At 44.0% G+C, this 23,483-nt stretch overlaps 1 protein-coding gene across 4 annotated transcripts in view; it reads right to left on the reverse strand.

Annotated features, from left to right (window-relative positions):
* INPP5A (inositol polyphosphate-5-phosphatase A) overlaps positions 1-23,483 on the reverse strand; it is a 401,166-nt gene that overhangs the window by 251,461 nt on the left and 126,222 nt on the right. For all 4 annotated transcript variants that reach the window (XM_066601181.1, XM_066601184.1, XM_066601183.1 and 1 more), the window contains exon 3: positions 10,333-10,433. In XM_066601181.1, the coding sequence (XP_066457278.1) occupies positions 10,333-10,433 (101 nt within the window). The remainder of the gene's footprint in view (positions 1-10,332; positions 10,434-23,483) is intronic.

Consider the following 23,483-nt stretch of genomic DNA (forward strand, 5'->3'; position numbering starts at 1 on the left):
AGCCTTTTGTCATAGACGCCACTGCTCCTCCATCGGGGAGGCTGCCATTTCTTACAGGTTCTTAAGCACGATGTGCCGCTACACAACCGCATCCGGTAATATTTTTATTGCTGGCTTCTTCTCTAGTTGCGCTTGCTGTCTTTCCTTCATTTGCATATAAAGTGTGAGTAGTAACAACATGGTGGGCCAGAGTATTGGAGCACAGAATCTACAGCGTATTGTCATATCAGAATGGATGTTCTTTCTTGATAAATACATTTTAGGAAGGAGACAAGAAAAATAGTTTGGTACGGTGTTAGCCAGTAGAGCAAAATGTTATTGTTCCCAGCAAGAAAAACCACGTAATCTTGTAGATATGATACCTTTTAATGGCTGACAAAAATACATAATGTTATAGCGAGCTTTCTAACCTATGCAGGGTTCTTCCTCAGGCTTAAATGCAATAGATCCCAAGAGACCTATAGACATACATACCGTATAAGACGACCTTTTAACCCCGAAAAATCTGCTCTGCAGTCGGGGGTCGTCTTATACGCCGGTAATACAACAAGAAAAAGCAGTACTCACCTCCCCCGGCGTTCTGCGGCGCTGCTGCAGGCTGTCGCTCCCTCCTCGTCCCCGACAGAGCATTGTTTTCTGGATGTGGGGCTTGAAATCCTCGCCTGCAGAAAGCTAAAGTGATTGGCTAACTCACGCGCATCAGCCAATCACAGCCATTTAATGACGTCATTGAATGGCTGAGATTGGCTGACGCCGTGTGAGTTAGCCAATCACAGCTATTCAATGATGTCATTAAATGGCGGTGATTGGCTGACACTGCATGAGTTAGCCAATCACAGCTATTCAATGATGTCATTAAATGGCTGAGATTGGCTAACTCACGCGGCGTCAGCCAATCACAGCATTAGCTTTCTGGAGGCGGGGATTTCAAGCCCCGCATCCAGAAAGCAATGCTCTGTCGGGGACGAGGAGGGAGCGACAGCCTGCAGCAGCGCCGCAGAACGCCGGGGGAGGGGAGTACTGCCTTTTTTTTTTGGACACCGTATTCCCGGCGTATAAGGTGACAGTTGGGGGGTCGTCTTACACGCCGGAATAAGAGAGATAGAAATAGAGAGATAGATATACACACACACACACACACACACACACACACACACACACGAAAAGGCAGAGCACAATACCAGAACAGGATGAGCAAAAAATACTTAATTAGTCCACTGATAAGGGATGTGAAGGTTTTATGGTCTCTATATTGGTGTTAGGGGGTCACCAGGCCAGCGTGTTTTCTCTGCTCCAGATTTATCATATTCTCTACTGATGCAAAAAGCCCCCTCCGTTCTTGAGAATATCAAGGATGGTTATTAACTTGTACTCCCAAATTCTTCTAGGACGCTAAGATATGAAATTGTCTTTTAATATAGTAACCGTCGTGTGTTCTATGTTGTGTCCGTGACTAGAAAAATGCTCCACCACAGGTAATTCTCTCTCTTTAATTGTGTGGCGATGAGATCTCATCCTGGCTTTCAGTTTTTGTCCTGTTTCTCCAACAAGAGCAGCCCAACGGGACATTTAGGCTTCTTTCACACAGGCGACAGCGATATCGACGTTACAAATTCGCTGCGATATTACAGCTATGTACATGTGATTTTGTAGAGTCCGTGATGCTTTTTCTTGTGAAAAAAAAATCTTGCATTGCGTTGCTACTACCCGCGTAATGCACTCCTGATTATAAAGTTCATCAAGTTAGGAGGTTGCCTGTAACACAGAAGGGGAGGGTCTGGGAATATCATTGTCAGATGGTCATCCTTGTGTAGGGTATGGTGGAGTTTCTTTGCAGTCTTCCTTAGTCCCTCTAGCTGTGAATTGTAGGTCACTACTAGAGGCACACGATTGTTTCCTTCCTTCTCTGTGTATTGGAAAAGTTGGATTTCTGGGTATCCTGGTGGCTCTGGTGATTTGGTCATCAATTGAGGTGGGATGGTAGCCCTGATTTAAAAATGTCCTTTTAAGATGGTATAGAAGTTCCTCTCTGTCTGTTGGGCTGGAGCAGATCCAGTTGTATCTGATGGCCTGACTGAAAACGATGGACTTTTTGATGTGTTAGGGTGGAAGCTGTCTCATCTGAGGTTTGTGGGCCGATCAATCGGTTTTCCGTATAGGGATGTCTGTATTGAGCTGTTTGAAATTTTTATGGTGGTGGCCAAAAAGTTGATTTGTGTATACGAGTAGCTTAATGTCAGGTTTATGGTCGGGTGATATACATTGAATCTTTCATGGAATTTTAGTTCTTGTTCGGTGTTGGTCCAGATGATCATGATGTCATCAATGTAGCAGAAGTAGGCCAATGGTTTGCTGGAGCAGGAGGCCAGAAAGTCACTCTCCAGTTTTGCCATGAAAAGGTTGGCATATTGCGGTGCCATTTTACTGCCCATGGCGGTTCCGGTGAGTTGCAGGAACATCTTTTTGCCAAAGGAGAAATAATTGTGTGCGAGGATGAATCTTGTGAGTTGTAACACGGAATCAGAGGCAACTCCATTGGCCTCAAGGTACACCTGGCAGGCAGTCAGTCCATCTTCGAATATAAGGATTCCACATCCACGGTGGCCAGGATGGCACCATCTGGGAGGGGACCTATGGTTGACAGTTTGTTCAGTAGGTCTGTGGTGTCCTGCAAGTAGCTGGCTGTGTTCCTTACCAGTGGTTTAATGACACCTTCTACCAATCCTGAGATTTTGTCAGTGAGGCTTCCCACACCGGAGATAATTGGCTTCCCTGGGTTGTCAGCCTTGCGTAGTTTGGAAAGCATACAGAATACTCCCAACTCTGGGGTTCTCTGGTATCAAGTCAAAAAGTCTTGTGGAGCCCACAGACAGACTTCTGATCACCCTTCTCAATTCCCTCACATATTTTTGAGTCAGGCCTTGATCCAGTTTGGTGTAATATCTGGTGTCCATCAGCTGCTTGTCTGCTTCTTTCTTGTAGTCTGATGTATTCATGTGGACTATAGCACCACCTTTATCTGCAGGCTTAATGGTGATCTCCTTGTTTTCTTTGAGTGCGTAGATCGCCCTTCTTTCCTGCATATTGATATTAAAGGTTTCCTTTTTCTGCTTGTCCAGTACAGTAGATTGCACTTCATGTCTAAAGGAGTCTGTATATATTTGTCCTTCTTGGCCCCTAGTTCCTCCTGTGTTTGAGTGCTTGGAGGTCCTGTGTCCTCTTTGTCATGGAAGAACTCTCAGTCTTAGTCTCCTGAAATGTTCCTCCATGTCTCTGCAGAGTTCTGTTTAGTACAGAATAAAAATCCCCTGGAGAGAACACTGAGCGCCACACTACTGGGGTTGTGAGATGACAGATTAATAACACAGCTGATTATACCGGTGTCCGTGTCCTGCTGGAGGTTCTGTTCCATCCTGCCGGACTTGGACAGGCCTGCTCTGGGTCTAATTCTTTGGAGTTTATTTTCCTTGTTGTGTTATAGGATTGCATTTTTCGTTTCAAGTCCTCAGTAAGTGTTTTCGACTCAGAGCTGGCCTGTACCCAAGCACCGATCAGAAACGCCCCGAGTCCAGAGCTGGCCTGTACCCAAGCACCGATCAGAAACGCCCCGAGTCCAGTGCAGGCCTGTACCCAAGCACCGATCAGGAACGCCCCGAGTCCAGTGCAGGCCTGTACCCAACCACCGATCAGGAACACCCCGAGTCCAGAGCAGGCCCGTACCCAACCACCGATCAGGAACACCCCGAGTCCAGAGCAGGCCTGTACCCAACCACCGATCAGGAACACCCCGAGTCCAGAGCAGGCCTGTACCCAACCACCGATCAGGAACACCCCGAGTCCAGTGCAGGCCTGTACCCAACTACCGATCAGGAACACCCCGAGTCCAGTGCAGGCCTGTACCCAACCACCGATCAGGAACACCCCGAGTCCAGTGCAGGCCTGTACCCAACCACCGATCAGGAACACCCCGAGTCCAGTGCAGGCCTGTACCCAACCACCGATCAGGAACACCCCGAGTCCAGTGCAGGCCTGTACCCAACCACCGATCAGGAACACCCCGAGTCCAGTGCAGGCCTGTACCCAACCACCGATCAGGAACACCCCGAGTCCAGTGCAGGCCTGTACCCAACCACCGATCAGGAACACCCCGAGTCCAGTGCAGGCCTGTACCCAACCACCGATCAGGAACACCCCGAGTCCAGTGCAGGCCTGTACTCAACCACCGATCAGGAACGCCCCGAGTCCAGTGCAGGCCTGTACCCAACCACCGATCAGGAACACCCCGAGTCCAGTGCAGGCCTGTACCCAACCACCGATCAGGAACACCCCGAGTCCAGTGCAGGCCTGTACCGAACCACTGATCAGGAACACCCCGAGTCCAGTGCAGGCCTGTACCCAACCACCGATCAGGAACACCCCGAGTCCAGAGCATGCCTGTACACAAACACCAAAAAGGAACACCCCGAGTCCAGAGCATGCCTGTACCCAACCACCGATCAGGAACACCCTGAGACCGCCAGGATAGAACAGATAAAAGGCATCATATCTACAAGATTACTTAGTTTCTCTTACAGAGAATAATCACAGAAAGGTAACATTGTCGTAACAAGAAACTATGAGAACCAACCCATAATGTGTAATCTCTATACTATGTGCCTAAATAGAAAATCACCACTAGAGGGCACTATTTCCAAACTTTCATAAGAGTAACAGGCGAACTGGAAACCGAATATCATTTATTTGTTTAACATCACTTTGACAGCTCAAAGCTTTTTCTCGGTCATCAAGAAAGAAGCAGCTGAAATGTATTTGTTTTACAAATTGTATATTAATCTCGCCTTGCCATCTAGCCACGGATGAAGGACCATTTCACAGAAAATCAAATTTGATCGTAGATAATGTAACTGAGACAGAAGTTTAGGAGATTTTTACTTTTGAACAATAAGACAACATTCCAATTGCTGAAAAAGGGTGGGAACAAAAAGCAACAGAGCGCCGATGGCAGGAGTTCAGAACGAGGACGCCAAGCCTCCGATTGGCTGCAGCGATCGGATGACAGCGGGTGACATCATCCTCCGCAACAAACGCAAGGGGTTCGCCTGGACTACAGCCCCTTGTGTTATTTTCCCCCATTGGACCTGTACAGAGAATGCTGACCGGACAACCTCTTTAAGAGGACCTCACATATCCTGGCAGGTCTACTTCTGTAAATACTTGTACCCATTAAGTAATTCTGGAGCGGCTTTTCTCACAACTTTGCATTCTGTTGTTCACATCACATCTTAATACAAAAAAGTGTTCGGGTTTGTTCACAAGCAGTGGAAATCCTGCAAATTGTCCACAGTGGAAAATACTTTCCAAAATCCGCAGTTTTTTCCCCTTACTCAAAAATCATGATTTTCCAAACCATTGCTGCAGATTTTAGCTGCGATTCAGAGGATTTTTGAGACGGATTTAGCTGCGGATCCGCTTCTCTCACCTCCGAATACTGAGCGCTGCCAGCAGTAAGAGTGCAGCACACTATCCCCCTGAGCGCCATCAGTCAGGTGATGCGGAAGTCGCTGGGACAAAGGTGGCAGCACTCAACAGTGGTTGCTGGTTTGCGCTGCGCTTTCAGTGCGGGCAGCGCTCGCGAGTGGGGCGCCATATGTGTAAGCTGAAATCAGCTACGGCTCCGCAGCTAAATCCGACTGGTGATGATTTTTTATGCGATTCTTGAGGAGGAAAAGCTGCAGCTTTTCTGCCACGTGTGAACGTACCCTTAAAACGTATTGCCTGATGTACTCATATACGGAGATGAGCTGAGCATAGTTCAAAGTGCAGACTTTAGACCTCCCTTACATTTGCGTATACGTTTTTGTGAAAATAGAAAATGTAGCATACCCCACTCTTCTGTCCTACAAAAATGTACACTTTACTTTTTTTTGACCACCAGTTAACAGTAAACACATAGAAACCCACAGCTCTGTCGCAAAACAGTTTTTTCACTCTTGCTTCAAAATGAAAAATTGCCCAAACTACAAAACCTTATAAATAAAAAAAATAAACTTTACAGTGAAAAATGTATACTTTAGTATAGCTAAAGCCATGCATTTGTCTGTTTTTACATAAAGGGTGTGTCCATTTTAACCCCTTAGTGATGAAGCCTGTTTGCGCCTTAGTGACAGAGCCAAATTTTGAAAATCTGACGCCTCAATTTAACATAGAATAACTCCGTAAAGGTTTTGCATATCCCAGTGATTCTGACATTGTTCTTTCGCCACATGTTGTACTTTATTTAGGTGGTAAAAATAGAATTTGTGTATATTTATTAAAAGTGCCAAAAATGGGAACATTTTGAAAAAAAGACTTTCTTCACATTTTCCAACTGTAATATCTTAAATATGTGCAAACAAACTGCACAAATTTTGAGATTTTTTTTTTAACCATTTAGGAGACGTACAAATTTAACATTACTTTTCAACATTTTGAGGAAGACTTTGTTTTCCTGCACCAAGCCAAGATTGTAAAGGCTCGTAGGTGTCAGAATGATAGATACCCCACACATGAGCCCATTTTAAAACCTACACCCCTTAGTGTATTCACTGAGGGGGACGGGAGTATTTTAACCCCATAGTTTTTCTTCAGGAGTTAATACAATTTAGAGGAGAAAAAAAAAAATAATAATTTTGCAAATGTTTCATTTTAAAGACTTTTTTTTTCTATAGTAGAAATGAAAATAAGGATTGACACCCCAAAATGGATCCCCCTGTTTGTTCTGTGTTCAGAAACATACCCATTGTGGCCCTAATCTTATGTCTGTATGCACAACGGGGCCCAAACTGAAAGAAGCAGCTGGTGGCTTTCAGAATAGACATTTTACTTGAAGGAGATTTAGGCCCCATTGCCCACTTGTAGAGTTCTCTAGCAGCCAAAATGATATAGGACCCCCAAAAATGACCCCATTTTGAAAACTAGACCCCTTAGCCAATTCATCTAGGAGTGTTTTTGAATGAATCCAAAGCAGAAGGGAAAAAAATGATTTTCACTTTATTAGCAATTCTGTCATTTTAAAAACAGTTTTTTTTGTACAGCACACGTAGGAATGAAGACTGTCACACCAAAATCGATACCCATTTGTACAGTGTGCAGAAACATACCCCATGTGGCCCTAATATGTCTGTACGCACAACAGGGCCCAAACCGAAAGGAACATTACACTTCAGCTGTTTAACTTTTACGTGTTCGCCACTATCTATTGGATAGCCGCGATCACGTGACCGGGGACCACGTACCGCGGCCCCCCCTGTGAAATCTCCAGGCTCTCGGCTATGTTTGGTAGCCAGGAGCAAGGAGATTTTACATTACCCGGGCAATCTGCGGCTTTTCTACATGCGTCCACCAATTTGGCGACAAGAGTGTGCGCAGGGGGCTTAGGTATGTAAATCACCATCCTCCCTCATGGATTTGATCCGCGAGGGGAGAGTAAACTTGATTTTTTTTTTCCACACTTTAAAAAAAAAATTTTTTTTTTACATGATCACTGTTATCCATTGGATAACAGCAATCATGTGACCGGGAACTGCATACAGTGGTTCCCGGTGATATCGCTCTGCTCCCAGCTACACAGCAGCGAGATTTTAAATCTCCTAAGGCGCAAGCCCTTCTGTGCACGCGCCCAACATTTTCATCAGGCGCACCTGCACAGAAGACATAAGGTCCTGGAAGGACCAGATCGCCGTAGGACATCGCGAAGGACGGGGAGGTGAAACTTTAACTTTATTTTATTTATTTTTCTTTTCTGTGACCGACGATAGCAACAATCATGGGCCCGGTCACCGCAGTCCCCAGGGACATCTACTGCCTCCCGGCTACCTTCAAAAGCCACGAGTCAGGAGATTTCAAATTCCCCACGAAGATCCGGTCTTCTGCGCATGCGTCGCCATTTTTCTTTGGTGTGCATGCTCAGAAAATGGTCGAAGATCCTTTTCAGACCTGATCATCGCGGGACATCGAGAATGACGTGGGTGAGTAGTTTCAGCACCCCTCATGGAGGCGATCTGTGAGCGGAGCTGAAACTAACTTTTTTCACTTATTTACTTTCATTCCATTGGCGCAATTGGATAGCACCGATCATATGACCGGGGGTCAGATATTCCAGCCCCCCCATGACGGCTCCAGGTTGTCGGTAACATCTGACAACAGACAGCATGTGACACATCCACAGCCCACGTGGCTTTAATCCTCAGAGGAAGCATTTTTTTTTTTTACGTCTCTGGGGCTTAAAGCCAACTTAGCTTCATAACATGAGCCATAGCTAGGACGTAAAAAGGCAATGGGGCCGTCACTGAGGGGCCAAACAACTGATGGCCTATCAATAGAGTAGGTCACCAATAGTAGATAAATGGGGGTACATTGTCAGAGACTCTCACCAATCAGCGGTTTGCTGAGCCTGTGTATTAGTGCCCTGAGCGGATGGTCCAGTTGTAAACCACTGATGGCCTACCACTTTAATGTGCATGCTAAAAACATATAGTATGTTTAAATTTGCATATATCTGCATATTTTTCACACATGTTTTATGTACATATTGGTCAGGAGGGGTAAATTTTCTCCTTCGGCAGAGCACCCAGTAAATGTGAAGAGACTTCTAAAGGCCATGCATGTTCCTCTGGGAAACTTATGCAAATAGAAGATGGAACAATTCATCTACAGTACTTCTACAAGTCAATGCTCGACCTTTGAAAATGACTGGGATTATGAGCCAAAGTCAGAGTCTTCTCCAGAAGGAAAGGATCACCATGTACAGACAGACTGCTTCATGGTCTTTGCTCCGCAGTGTGCAGCAGGCTGTCTGTACATGGTGATCTTGTCCTTCTGGGAGAAGACTCTGACTTTGTCTCATAATCCAAGGCTCGCACTGCAATACCTACCTCGGCTGCTGCAATACTGACTGAGCAGTCTGCTTCTAGCTCTTTCAGCAGTGACAGCAGGCCGGACAGTCAGTTGATTTGGGGTATTCCAAGCGGCAGACCCACTGCGATCAACTATTGATGACCTGTTATGATGATAGGTCATCAATAGTAAAATCCCAGAAAACCTCTTTAATACTTATTCCAGTCTAGGATGGCATGGATGTGCTGCATGATGGTTTAGCACAAGGGCCCTTTCAATTTTTTGTTGCCCATGTAAGAGAGATCAAACCCAATTGCAAAGTTGAAGGGCAGCATGTGAGAAGCAGAAATCCGCTTTCTGTATCTCTCCAAGTCCGGTGGGACCGCTGCTATGACTGAAGTAAGGGCAGTGTACTGGAAGTGTCCTCCTACTGCTACAATGGGGCAGATCATCCAGGAAGTCATCCACCAGTAGATTGAGGTACTGATCTGCATTGAATCCCTAGAATGAACACGGGTCCTAAAAGGCAATTGCGCCAAATTCAAACCTGAACGTTCACGCTGAGCTTTGCATAGACTTCTGATTGGGTTGTGCTCTTACTAGTAATATATATTGTATCTGCACTAAATCAGCATTTTACTGTTGATCAACATGGTCCCACAAGGATGGCGTCAGGCCTGGACTGCTAGTCATAGCAGCGGTACTTGGAGACAAAGTGGATTTCTGCTTCTCACATACTACTCTAACATAGTATTTGGGTTTTACGCTCTCTCTCTCTTATAGGGGACACAAGCCAAAATTGAAATCCATCTTCCGGGGTCCCCAGGGGCCCATGCACCATATCATAGTGTAGTGCATCCATGCCTTCCTATTCATACATGCTACTGTTATTTCAACATAGGACATCAGTAATGAGACACAGCGCTAGATCAGACTTTCGGACTACTCTGTATAGAATTAAAATTTGTTATACAGATCGTCCCCGACTTGCGAACGTTCGTGTTACGAACTTCGCAAGTTGCGAACAATCTGTCCTGCACTGTATGATGTAATGCTATGGCATTACATCATGCCGTGCAGGGACCGGACAGGCTTCTATCAAGCCTGATCGAAGCCTGCCCGGCAGTTCGCGGGGTGTTGTGTAGTGGCTAGGCAGCTGGGGGCCTTCTGAAAGGCCGTAGGGCTGCCTATGCAGAGCGCCTATCAAGCCGTGTGCTTGATAGGCACTTCGCATAGGCAGCTGTGGGGCCTCTCAGAAGGTCCCCGGCCGACTAGCAACCGCACAACGTGCCGCCGCGCACCATGTACGGGCCTTCTAAACTTTTCAGTGTACAGTAATAAAGCTTTATGTTACATCAAATTGGAAAAAAAACACCTTCAGACTCAATTTCTTAGAAGGGCATTCGGGAAGACTGCGCCCAATCTACTAGCTAGATTACTTCAAGTCCGTAAACTTACTTGACCAACTTGTCAACATGAGCCATAGAAGCTTCATAATTCTTCCCACCAACTTCTTGACAGTGCAATGATAAAAACTGAGGCTTCTGCGCGTGCACAGTCTGAAAAACACAAAAACACACCATACATGACCACAACAGCAGAAAAAGGGGATATTCTACTTTTGACGACCACTCTACAACCATTACTTTATCCTGTACAGATTAAAGCTTCTTACACATTCACAATGGTGCTGGCGGCCTCTAACCAAACTGCAGCGCATTGTGGGAGTTCAAACTTTTATTAGGGGATCTGCTCAATAGATCTTAAAAGAATTGGGCAATTAGAACCTCTGAAGTCACGCTGGATTCACACACATCTGGAACGATTTTGATTGTTACAGAAATAAAAGCACTAAAACTAAAAAAAAGCTGATAAATTATAAAGCACATACCAAAAAACTCCTATATTTGAAGGTATACAATAAGCAGGGTTGATATGGCAAAACAATAAACTAAAAGCAACAACCCCATTGGCCGTCTTAACCTACTGGAGGTTTGAGCAAACCTGGTAGTGAGCGGAAACGTCCCACAGGTGCTAATAGAGGAGGTTTAGCTTGAAGTGCTGCCTTTCTTGCAATGTTTAACCAAGGATTAAATGTGGAGTTTGATTCTATAGCTATTTATTTAATAGAAAGAGTTCAAATGAAATGGCTTCGGACTTGTTGGGGCACATGTCACACACCGGAGAAATATAGACAGGGATACAAATATGCAAGAAAATACTTCTCTCAAACCGAGTACAAGAACAGCGCAAGAAACTACCGATATGTTATTGATACATTGTTTGCATCTATGCAAATTAGAGATGTAAACAATGTATCAATAAAAGTAGAGAATACACATTAATAGGAAACCAGTCAGGAGATTCATGCGCCCAAACTACAGGCACCCTCATTACAGAGAGCTATGCTTTATGCTGTGGGGGGGTTCACAGAAAACCTGGGGTTAAGAGTCATCGGGGCGGAGCCATGCCAGCTTCTTCCAGACCTAATATAAACAATAAGGAGGATATATACGATACATATCTATAAACTTGTGCCGACAGCTATTTCTCCAGACTCCCCCATGAGCATGCACACTCGACTCGGCTGAGCACTCGTGTTTATTTCATTGGGGGGAGGGGGAGTAAGCTGCTGCCAGATTTCTCGGCAGCCGCTTATCTCCAATGGGAAAAAGGAGTCGAATAAAATCCAACATGCTTGTTTGTCCTTCCTTCAGCATCTGCTACCGTGTTTCCCCCAAAATAAGACAGTGTCTTATATAAATTTTTGTTCAAAAAGGTTTAACTTTTTTACATGTATAGCTGCCTGGACACTTTTTAAATTGACCTTTTAAATTAACTGTTAACAGGGCTTAATTTTGGAGTAGGGCTTATATTTCAAGCATCCCCAAAAAGCCTGAAAAATCATTTTGCATCCTCAAAAATTCTGGAAAATCATGCTGTGTCTTATTTTCAGGGTATGTCTTATTTTCAGGGAAACAGGGTATTAGGGAAATGTCAAAAGACATATATATATATATCTGGCAGAAAACAGGAGAATTCCCTGAGTTTTGTCTATTGAGTATGGGCACTTATGATCTTGTCAATTTCAGTAGGAACGGTTTGCAATCAGGCATGCTGGGAGTAGTAGTTTGGCAACAGCTGGAGAGTCAGAGGTTGACGTCTCTATGGGGGAAGTGCTAGTAGTATATTGGCACCGGCAATCGAAGGAACTAAGGATTGAACAGTTTGGATATTAACCTACAGATGTACCACAACCAGGATTGGTGCATTGGGAGAACTGAAATTTACAGCACTGTAGCACATTGTAGTTAAAGGGATTGTCCGGTTACCAGACAATACGGCCCCTTTAGTGCCCACAGTGCTAAAATAAGAAAAGGAGGAGGAGCATTTACCTGTTCCCTGCTGCCGCAACTCAGCGCTGCCCACTGTGGTCCCAGTGTCTGATGCTGCTGATGACATCACCGGGAGTCAAATGACCGCAGCAGCATCACCACCCAGTCTCCTGGGATTAACGCTCACATCCTGAGCACCGTGATGCTAAGACTTTGGAATGGGGATACTGCAGCGGTCACCTGACTTCTTGGGACATCAGCAACACACACACCAGTAAATGGTGGGGCTGCAGCGCCAGATAGCAGCAACAGGCAAGTAGTAAGTAGTGCTCCATTTCTTATTTTAGCACGATGCGCATTAAAGGGGCATTTGGTCAGTAACCGAACAACCCCTTTAAGTTTTCAAAGCATGTTAAGTCAAAAGGGCTGCTTTTTGCGGGAGGAGTTGTATTTTTCAATGGCACTATTTAATGTACCACATAAGGTACTGAAAAACGTTTACAAAATTCTAAGTGGAGTAAAATTGAAAAAAAAATAAAAAAACTGCAACATTCCGCCATCTTTCGGTGCGTCGTTTCTACAGCCCACAAACCAACAAAAATGACAGAACTTTATTCTATGGTTCAGTACAATTACTACCATACCAAACTTTTATAGCTTTTTTTACTGCACTACTTTTATTTATTTATTTTTTTGAAAGACATTTAATTTTTTTTTTTTATTTTTCTGCTGCCATCTTCTGCGCACAATAACCATTTAACTTTTCCGACCACATCGTTGTGCACAGGCTCATCTCTTGCGGGACGCAGTTTGCGTTAGTACCATTTTGGAATACATATGACTTTTTAATCACTTTTTTTCTTGGAGACAGAATGACCAAAAAAATTGCAGTTCTGGCGTTCTTATATATATTTTTTTCGGACGACGTTCACCGTGTGGGGTAAATAATGCATTACTTTGATAGCTCGGACTTTTACAGACGCAGCGATACTAAACATGTATTTTTGTTTTATGATTTTGATTTTTAGTCTAACCAATGACCTGTAAAAACACAGTTCATTAATTACAGCTTATTGCTGGATCATCCGCAGTGTTTACGCCACGTGGAAACATCCCCTGTATGTTACATAAACCTACCCTTATAGTGTTCAGTCAGTGCTGGTGTGTAACTGTGATTGCGAAATAGTTGCTATTCTTGTTATTCTTTTTACTAAGCAAGGTTAATGGAGAGTTTTCCAAAAAATACAATACAACGGCAATTGGATGACATTATTCCCCATAATTGGAAAATCTTACGTGGCAGGAAAAAAATGGATGATATTTAAATTCAGCGCACTAAAGTTACTCTAAGTCGCCTATCTGCTAAAAAAAAAAAAAAAAATTGTGTTGCACAGTGTGGGCGTTCATTGCTACGGATCCCCACTGAGCAGCTGATTCCATGCACCACTGTCAACCAGGTCAGGGCTGAAAACAGATGGCACTGACAACAGCGCAGTGGCCCCGTTTGGTACTGCAAGCATAGTTCAACGGTAGCTGTGCCTGCAATACCAACCCAGGCCACTGCAATACCAACAGCGCAATCTGCTTGCGGCAAGGTCCGTGCTGACAGCAGCACAAGTTATCAACTGATCGGCGGCAATGCCAAGCAGTGGACCCCGACTAATCAACTATCGATAAATGTACCCCAAGGATTGGTCATAAATAGAGATGAGCGGGCAGGTACTCGCTAAGGGCAATTGCCCGAGCGAGCATTGCCCTTAGCGAGTACCTGCCCGCTCGAGAGAAAAGATTCGGGTGCCGATGCGGGGGAGCGGTGCGTAGTGGCAGTCAGCAGGGGGGAGCGGGGGGAGAGAGATCTCCCCTCCGTTCCTACCCGCTCTCCCCGCCTGCCCCCGAACCTTTTCTCTCGACCGGGCAGGTACTCGCTAAGGGCAATGCTTGCTCAAGCAATTGCCCTTAGCGAGTATGCTCGCTCATCACTAGTCATAAATAGTAAAAACACCCAAAGGTCCTTGAGGTTTTCTACATCTGTAGCCAAGAAGTAGAGGGGAATCTGGCAATACGTTTTGGCTAAGGTACGTATATACAGGCTAATGGCGGAGCCCAAGCTGATCGCCATTAACCAGCCATCTAATAGCTACAATCAGCATTCCCTTTGTTCCATCGAGATCTTATTTAGCATTATTACAGTCTTCTATAGTCTTACATATGTTCTTGTTTCTGCGCTAATGCCTCACACAATGCAGGCGGTTGTTCTTTAGAGTTAGGACTTTAAGTGAAGTAGTTTTACCTGTCAGCGCTAATGAAAATAAACCCTTTTAGTACCAAGACACCTACACACATTCCTGAGCCACAAATACACGAGAAAAATGTGAGAGCGGAGCCCATTTCCCTGGAATGTCTAACAGTAATATGACTGTTATTATATGCGCAGGCTTCTCCCTCCACCGTAATTACTACCATTAACCTATTCTTCACGTGCAGCTCGCGGGGCGCAGTCTGCTTCAGAGGACGCCAATGTCTGCCCATTGTTCTATTGAGTTCATTGACAGATTAAAAATTAAATACGATGCACGGGAAGCCTTGCTACAATGGAGGGAACATTAAAAATGCAAAATGCCGATTCAGAGTGTTGATAAACATCTTTAAAAATTAATGTGATAAATATTCGTAATGAGAAAAAGTCATGTGACGAGCGTTTCATAGATTACTCTAAGGGCCGTTTCACTCGAATGGGATTTTCTCCCATCATACGGCCGTAATAATCATGGCCGCATAGCGGGACAAGCTATTGATTTCAACGGATTTCAGTGGTTTCGATGCTATGAGCCCTTTTCTAGGCCGTTAACCCTTTCCAATCCACTGTCTGACCTCTGAAGACATTATGATTTAAGGCTGTACAGCTCCGATGGTGGAAGACGTCCGTCAGGGTTCTCTTACTGTACATTGCCAGCCTCTCTTCTGTCGGAGCCTATCCAACGTGTCACCTCATGCAGTACTGGCTTTAGCCAGCATATAGCGCCATTGTATAATGGTGGAAAAAGAGTAAGCCCCCTAGGAAAACCAGGACACAAATTGGATTGGAAAGGGTTAATAGTACGGCCGAGGAATGATAGGCCTTGTCCTGAGGCAGGACCCATCTTATGACTTTTTTCCCCCCAAAATCCTGCGCTACGACGCAGAGTTTGAACGGCCAGAGAAGGGGAAGAAATTTCCCTCATTCAGGCATAACTATGCTCCATACCGATGAGCGCAGTGTCACCTATGGCCATCTGAAAGCGCCCTAAGGAATCCAGTACATGCTGCAGATACATGTGGATCTCCATTGACTGCCTGGTGGCTTTTGGACTTCTTGTTAAAGCGCACAGAACTTACCAGGTGAGTTATCTGAATAAGCTCTTCTGCGTACATGAGTAGCAGCGGTATTTCTGACCGCTATATGACTTGTATATGTAATTTTTCACCAGTTTTACCCTCTGCAGATGTTCTAATTCTCAGTTTTCCCATAGCTGGTGGATGTATACTAGCTACCATGATGGCTGCATGCAAAGAAAAGGAAATCCTGCTCTCCTCTCTGGAGGATTACAGCATCAGGCAGGACACTGTACAGGAGTACTGAGCAGTGTAGATGTGATTTCATGAAGTATGAGACAGCAAACATAATTCGCCACAGCAACACGTCTGTGCAAGTCTACCTGTTTCTGGCTCCCTCCTCCCTATGGACTTCTATGAGCAGCACGAGACCACAAAAAGCAAAGACCCTCATCCCACTTCATGTAATCTGTCTCCGTGATCTAGAGATCGACTTTACAATACAACAGGTAAAAAATGGCAAATTAGAAGGAAAAGACCCCCAAGTGATAGGTAGAGTGATAGGTAAGCCAAGTGATTTGCGCTTTGCTAGTTAGCACTTGGGCTATCACATAACTACAAGTTTGCTGGGCAGTACCCAGACCTAAATGGTCACCAACATCTCAATGAGATCTCAATGTGTACCGGAACCTCAACAAGGTGCTGCTCTCCTAATTAATCAGACATTAATCATCTAGATCCAAATTAACAATGTGGTGAAGTAGACTGCAATCAGGGCTGGCCATAAGAGTAACACACTACAGCAGCAAAGGGTGCCCCAATATCCTAGCATGTATGGGGGCCGCCTGACCAGCACCGCTACTCAGGTGTCATTGTACTCCTCTGCAAGCACTCCAGGGCAGCAACATCCCCGCCATGCCCCCCTATGATCTGAGTGTGAACCAGGGCAAAGGACAGTAGCAGCAAAACAGGCTCAACTCGCAGTATACCAGGGGTCGGTAAAAAGGGAAGCTGCAGTCACACCCTACACCCCTGTAAGAGCCTTTGGATCCGTGCAGCAAAGGAGGAAACGAGTGTCTACTGGATAAACCGTTTTTGTATATTATTGTAAATTCTGCAATACTATATATGTACTAGCAGGACTGATTATAGCTGTTTATAGATCAAATGTACAGAATACAGCTGCACTACAGCTGGCATTAACCCTTTCCAATCCACTGTCTGACATCTGAAGACATTCTGATTGAAGGCTGTACAGCTCTGATGTCGGAAGATGTCCAGCAGGGTATTCTTACTGTATATTACTGGCCACTCTGTTTTCGGGGGGCCTCTCCAGCATGTCCCATACCGCAGTACTGGCTCTAGCCAGCAGATGGTGCCATTGTATAATGGCCGAAAGAGAAACCCCCCTAGGAAACCTTGAATCCAAAATTGGATTGCAAAGGGTTAAGGCCGGTCTCACACGAACGGGTCGGATTCTGCAGGCAGGAGCCCGCAGCGGAATCAGACCCTGTCCCTAGCCGGCATCCATGCGTACCTATATAATCTGTACTGCGGACGGTCCGTACAGCTCACCTTCAGACATGCACAGTACGGATTTTTTTTTTTTAAATCTCTGCTTTTCCCGCATCGCCTAGCGATGGCACGGAATCTGCGACTGTTCTCCAATGTCAATTCAATGGAAACCATCCACGCAAAAATAGAGCATGCTGCGATTTTTTTTTTTAATGCGAGCGACTGCTCTATGTCTTTGATTTTGTGTGGAATGCTGCCGATCGTCCGGGGATGGGGGGGGGGGGGGGGACGATTGCGGATTGTGCAATTCAAGCTCCTTTTTTTTTTTTTTGGAGGTGGGGGGGGGGGGGGGTGGCGGGTGTAAGTCACAGCATTTTGAAAAATGTATGCCAAATCTGGGGACACACGTGAATATACTCTAAAGTGCGTCAAGCGCTAGAACAAGGTAACACTAGCCGACATATCTACCGTTTCCCCAAAAATAAGACAGTGTCTTATATTAATTTTTGTACAAAAAGGTTTAACTCTTACATGTATAGCTGCCTGGACACTATTTAAATTGACTTTTTTAATTAACTGTTAGCAGGGCTTAATTTTGGAGTAGGGCTTATATTTTAAGCATCCTCAATAAGCCTAAAAAATCATTTTGCATCCTTAAAAATTCTGGAAAATCATGCTATGTCTTATTTTCAGGGAAACGGGGTACTAAGGCCATAGCTGCATAACGGATGAGTAAAAAAAAAAAAAATTTTTTAAAAGCACAAAAACACAACCGGAGTGGCCCTTTAAGAAAACTTACACATGTAACAATAGCTGGATCGGTTTACACTCGGGAGTATAACTTACAAGCGGAGAGATACTGGACGACATTCATTGCAGTTTTATGAGGTTAAGTTACGTAACGCAGAACCGCATGAAGCCGCTGGCACCAACCTACACTGGAAGCAGCATTAAACAGAGACAGCTGTGAATCTGAAGATCAGAGAGCTAACAACGGGGCAGGACCAGAATAAATCAGGCACTTCTTCCAAAACTGGATTCAAGGCATCTTATATTTAGAATTCCAATTGCAGTAATGACAAGATTTTGGAGAAGATGCTGTTTGGCAAAGTATAAATGTCTGAATTGTGCCGTGCAATTAAATGCTTTCATCCGCTCTTCTCTCCCCTATATTATCTAAATTATAATTAAAAGCAACTTTTTTTTTCCTTTAAAGCAAAAGCTTCCCTTGCCTGGAAAAAAAAATAAATTAAATAGGATTCAAATTTTATAAGTTAACCCTTCGCTGCCGCACAGTAACCACCAGGAAACTGCCTTGAATCTAGTAAGACACGCGCACAGTTCAGAAGAGGATATCAGCAGCTCATTTCACACCACTTTATGACTATTCTAGTTTTAGAACTACAATCCTACAACTTAAATATATTCCAGAAAGAGGCGTAAAGAGTAAAAATACACCAACTGAAAACTCTCCTTCAGACTCTGTTCCCGCAAGCGTCATGGCTTCCATTTCTAGGAGAGCCATGACCAATGGGATGTGTTTTTTGATGGATCTATTGACTTTAATGGGATCCACTAAGATTACTGTTCCTTTTGGATGGGGATTTTAAAAAAAGCCTTGAGCATACAGTATGTACAAAACGGGGTACGTTATCATAAAAAAGGCACTCTAGCACCCGGCAAGGCTGCCCCCTATCCCCCTTTCTGTATATCATAGTCATGGAAACACTGGCAAATGCTCTCCGGGCAAACGCCATCATCAAGGGGATTTGGACAAAAAACGAGGAGCAAAAAATAGCCCTATACGCCGATGTTTTTGTTGACAAGCAGAAGATGGAGCTAGAATGATACTATAAGGCACATAGTTATAGTTCACATTTGCATAGGTGTTACGATCGCTCCCAACTGGATGGGCATATGCACTTCATATACAATGTTCTTAGTTACTATGCCCATCTTAGCGGAACCCATCGAAGAAACTAAGACAACGACGGAAAACAAGTGCCAAGGACTAGAACACAACAATAATCTAATTGCAATAAATCTGATTTATTTTGATAAATGTTGATGGCATATTATAAAAAAATGAATAAAAACATATTGAACCATAAAAAAGGCACTCTAGAAGTGAATGGGGCCATACTGCACCCCTATAGGCCTCCGATTAGATAGAAGGATACTTCTATGGATTCTGTATAAATCCGACAGGCAAACAAAATTGTGGTATCCTTTATCAGATGCCAAATTACGGAGGCGTTCTCCCATAGGACCATGGCTTTTGGAGGAGGGGTGTATTTTCATAGAAGAGATCCACACAGAGCACCATATGGCAGAGCCGCTGGGACGAGAGGGAAAACGTACTAAGACTCTTGCTGGTAATGAGTGAATTGTTCAAAAGTTCGGTTTGGCCAGTTTGCCAAAAAGTTTAGATTGGTCCGAATTAGTTTGAATTGAACCAGAAGTTAATCCATAGCCCTAAAACTGATGTATAAACACGGTCAAAGAGCTAGAAACGTCGTCAGCAGTATTCCGCAAACTGAACAGCACAACCCCATTTATGGTAGTGCTTTACTAAAAGCTCAGATCGGGTTCATAGCAAACGTAGCAAATTCTGACTCAACGGGTTATACTGGTTTGGATCGTACAACTCCAACTGGTGCTTTAAACTCTAGTCTAATATGATTTCCATAGGGGCTAAATGCACCCAATGCATGGAGAGGCGCATTGATTTCTGCCAAGGTTAATTTTGCTGTTACTTGCCTTAATACGGTCTTCCTGTTCTCCCCAGCAGTTCTGAGATGAGCACAGGCATGCCTACTGCCACCATCTCTAGTCAACAGAGGAGCTGCACTACTAAGCATGTGCAGCACAGATTAAAGGAGTTTTCCAGGGAAAAAAAAACTAATGATAACCTATCCTCGGGCAACTGCAGGCACGGTTCGCGTTGATTTTAATGACAGCCATGCTTGCAGTTACAAGCGCCGGCCACTACACAGAGGTCGGAGCAGAGACTTCCGCGCAGACCCCTGTACAATTGCGGCGCTGTATCAACTGATCAGTCGGTGTCCCAAGCAACAGACCCCAGTCAATCAAGTATTAATCACCTATCTTGAGGATAGGTCATCAATAGTATTTTCCCTGAAAAAAATCATAATGACATGGCCTATTTTGGCATTGAGGACCAAGCGATTTTTTTGTATTTTTCCATCTCCATTTTTCAAAAGCCATAACTTTTTTATTTTTCCGTGGACGCGGCCGTATAAGGGCTTGTTTTTTGTGTGGCGAACTGTAGTTTTTATCGGTGCCACTTTTGGGTACATAGACTATATCGTAAAACTTTTTATTATTTTTTTTTAATGATAATAGGGAGAGAAATCGCATCAATTCTGACAGATTTCTTTTTCTTTTTTTTACAGCGTTAATCATGCAGCATAAATGACACTAAATTTTTTCTGCGGGTCAGTATGGTAACAATGATACCAAAATTGTTACCGTATATACCGGCGTATAAGACGACTTTTGAACCCCGAAAAATCTGCTCTGAAGTCGGGGGTCGTCTTATACGCCGGTAATACAAAAAAAAAAGTGTCAAAAAAAAATAAAATAAATCAGTACTCACCTCCCCCAGCGTTCTGTCGCGCTCCGGCAGGCTATCGCTCCCATCTGGTCCCCGGCAGAACATTGCTTTCTGAATGCGGGGCTTGAAATCCCCGCCTCCAGAAAGCTAATACACACGCCGTCAGCCAGTTACAGCCATTCAATCACATCATTAAATGGCTGTGATTGGCTGAAGGCGCACGTGTGTTAGCAATCACACCCATTCAATGATGTCATTGAATAGTGTGATTGGCTGAAGCCACGTGTGTTTTAGCCAATCACAGCCATTCAATGTCGTCATTGAATGGCTGTAACTGGCTGACGGCGTGTGTATTAGCTTTCTGGAGGCGGGGATTTCAAGCCCCGCATTCAGAAAGCAATGTTCTGCCGGGGACCAGATGGGAGAGATAGCCTGCCGGAGCGCGACAGAACGCCGGGGGAGGTGAGTACTGATTTTTTTTTTCTCCACTGTATTACCGGCGTATAAGGTGAAAGTTGGGGGGTCGTCTTATACGCCCCGTCGCCTTATACGCCGGTATATACGGTATATTTTTTTTAGGTTTTTACACTTTTTTGCAATAAAACCCCCTTTTTTTGGAAATCTCTTTTCCTCTATAGCTGCATTCAAAGTCCTGTAACTTTTTCTATGTACGGAGCTCTATAAGGGCTTATTTTTTGCGAGACGAGCTGTAGTTTTTATTGGTACCATTTTGGGGAATGTACGGCTTTTTTGATCACTTTTATTGCATTTTTTGGGAGGCAAAATGCTAAAAATTAGCATTTTGCCTCTGTTTTTTAGTGTTTTTTTTTTTAACGCTTTTTGTAGTACAAAATAAAAAGCGTGTTCAACTTTTTGTACACGTCGTTACGGACATGTCAATGCCCAATATGTGGGGTACGTCCTGGAGCGGGAAGGGGTTAATCTCAACTAAAAGCCTCGAAGTAGCAGCAAAGGATACTTCATCTAATGGGAAGGAAAGGCAGTAAGTCATTTTCTATTGCTGTTTTCACAGCTTCTTTGATAAATAGGGGCTTAGATGACTGGAACATACATCTATAGGACACCTATAGGCCACCTATAGGACATCTAGGTCTATAGGACCTTTCCAAACTCTCAAATTCCTATGAAAGAAAATATGCAATATTATATCTTTTACCACCCAATTCCAATTATCAACTTACAATAACAGAAGAATGATACAATGTCGAATAGCAAATGCAAACATGTACTAAAAAGGTAATTTCAGGAAAGCATCTAAGTGATAAGAATACTTACAAAAAAAATAAATAAATAAAAAAAATTAGCTTAAATTTGCTACTTTTAAGCAGAATATTGCAATGAAACCCACAACATGTATCTGTGAAACGTTTTATTGCAAGTGACAGCCTAAGCACATATTATGGTGTAACAGGAAGAAAGCTGAAGATGGCTTTGTTGTAGCAACATGATGAATTATGGGAGGTATGTTGACAAATGGCTTTGTGACACTATTATTTCACAAAGGCTTGTATGTACAGAGATTAATGTAACACTCTTGGCTTTTCCAAAACATTTGGACTTGAGATCCCAGCGATGGTGGAAGAAAACCTATTCTACAGGCAGATGCATAAATCACAAAATAAAGAGTTTCCGAAAAGGTCAGTATGGCCATCCGATTCATCCATTAGCCAGAATTCCACCTTAATGCTTTGTTCTACAATTTTCGGAAATCAATATATCACCATAATACAGCAGAGGGAAACGCAATGTAACCGAGTACATAGGACACATCCAGGAGGCCTCAGCAATGCACTTGTATCACTGTATCAAATATGTGGAGCGGCAAAGGGGATTGGAAATGATGAACTATCACTTTTCAGGATGAAATCCAAAGAAATCAAATTGGCCCAAGGTTGGGCTTCTGAAAAGGTTTTAAAGGCTATGGAACTATTTTGGGGGGACATTTTATACTTAAAAGTTAACCCTTTCCAATCCACTGACATCTAAAGACATACTGATTGAAGGCTGTACAGCTCCGATGTCGGAAGACGTCCAGCAGGGTATTCTTACTGTATATTACTGGCTGCTCTGTTGTTGGGGGGCCTCTCCGGCATGTCACCTACTACAGTACTGGCTCTAGCCAGCAGGTGGTGCCATTGCATAATGGCAGAAAGAGAAACCCCCCTAGAAAACCCTGAATCCAAAATTGGATTGCCAAGGGTTGAACGCATATATTTGTGGGCTGAAAAAATCAATTAAAACTTTAGAACTCTTTGGCCTTTACATTTTCTATATATCATAGTGTATAGCAAGCTACAGAATGCCTGTCTTTAGCAATGTGATGCTGTCTTATGGTTAATGCCCTTTTACGCATAGTGATCATCGGTCAAAATTCATTCATTCATTCATTCATTCATTCATACAGTGTAAATACGAAGAAGAAAAAAAAAAAAAAAGGAAAAAAGAAAGAAAATTGCTCACTATTCGGTTGGTAATTTGGTAATCAGTGAATTTCAGTCAGCGAAAAAACTAACCCTGGCTTCTCCTTACGTGCAAATTCTAATAGGTCAAGTGCTGAGCGAGAAGTCAGCGAGAGCCCAGCACTGTCTTCCAGTCTAAATGCTCTGCACAAGCGCTGACGACCTTAGTGGTGACGCCAGCACTCATCCAGTCATTTAAACGACTGTCGGCCCAGCCCGTGTAAAAGGGCCACAGGCCTCCAATGCCTCACTGTTCCCAGTGTTATCAGTAGATTTAGATCAAAAGTTAAGGCCCACTTAGACAACAATTATCGCTCCAAAGTCGCTCAAAAGACATCTTTTGATCGATAATCGTTGTGTGCATTTACACGGCAAGATGATCGCTCAAAA

Source organism: Eleutherodactylus coqui, chromosome 4 (assembly GCF_035609145.1).
Source record: "Eleutherodactylus coqui strain aEleCoq1 chromosome 4, aEleCoq1.hap1, whole genome shotgun sequence".
NCBI classification, from domain to species: Eukaryota; Metazoa; Chordata; class Amphibia; order Anura; family Eleutherodactylidae; genus Eleutherodactylus; species Eleutherodactylus coqui.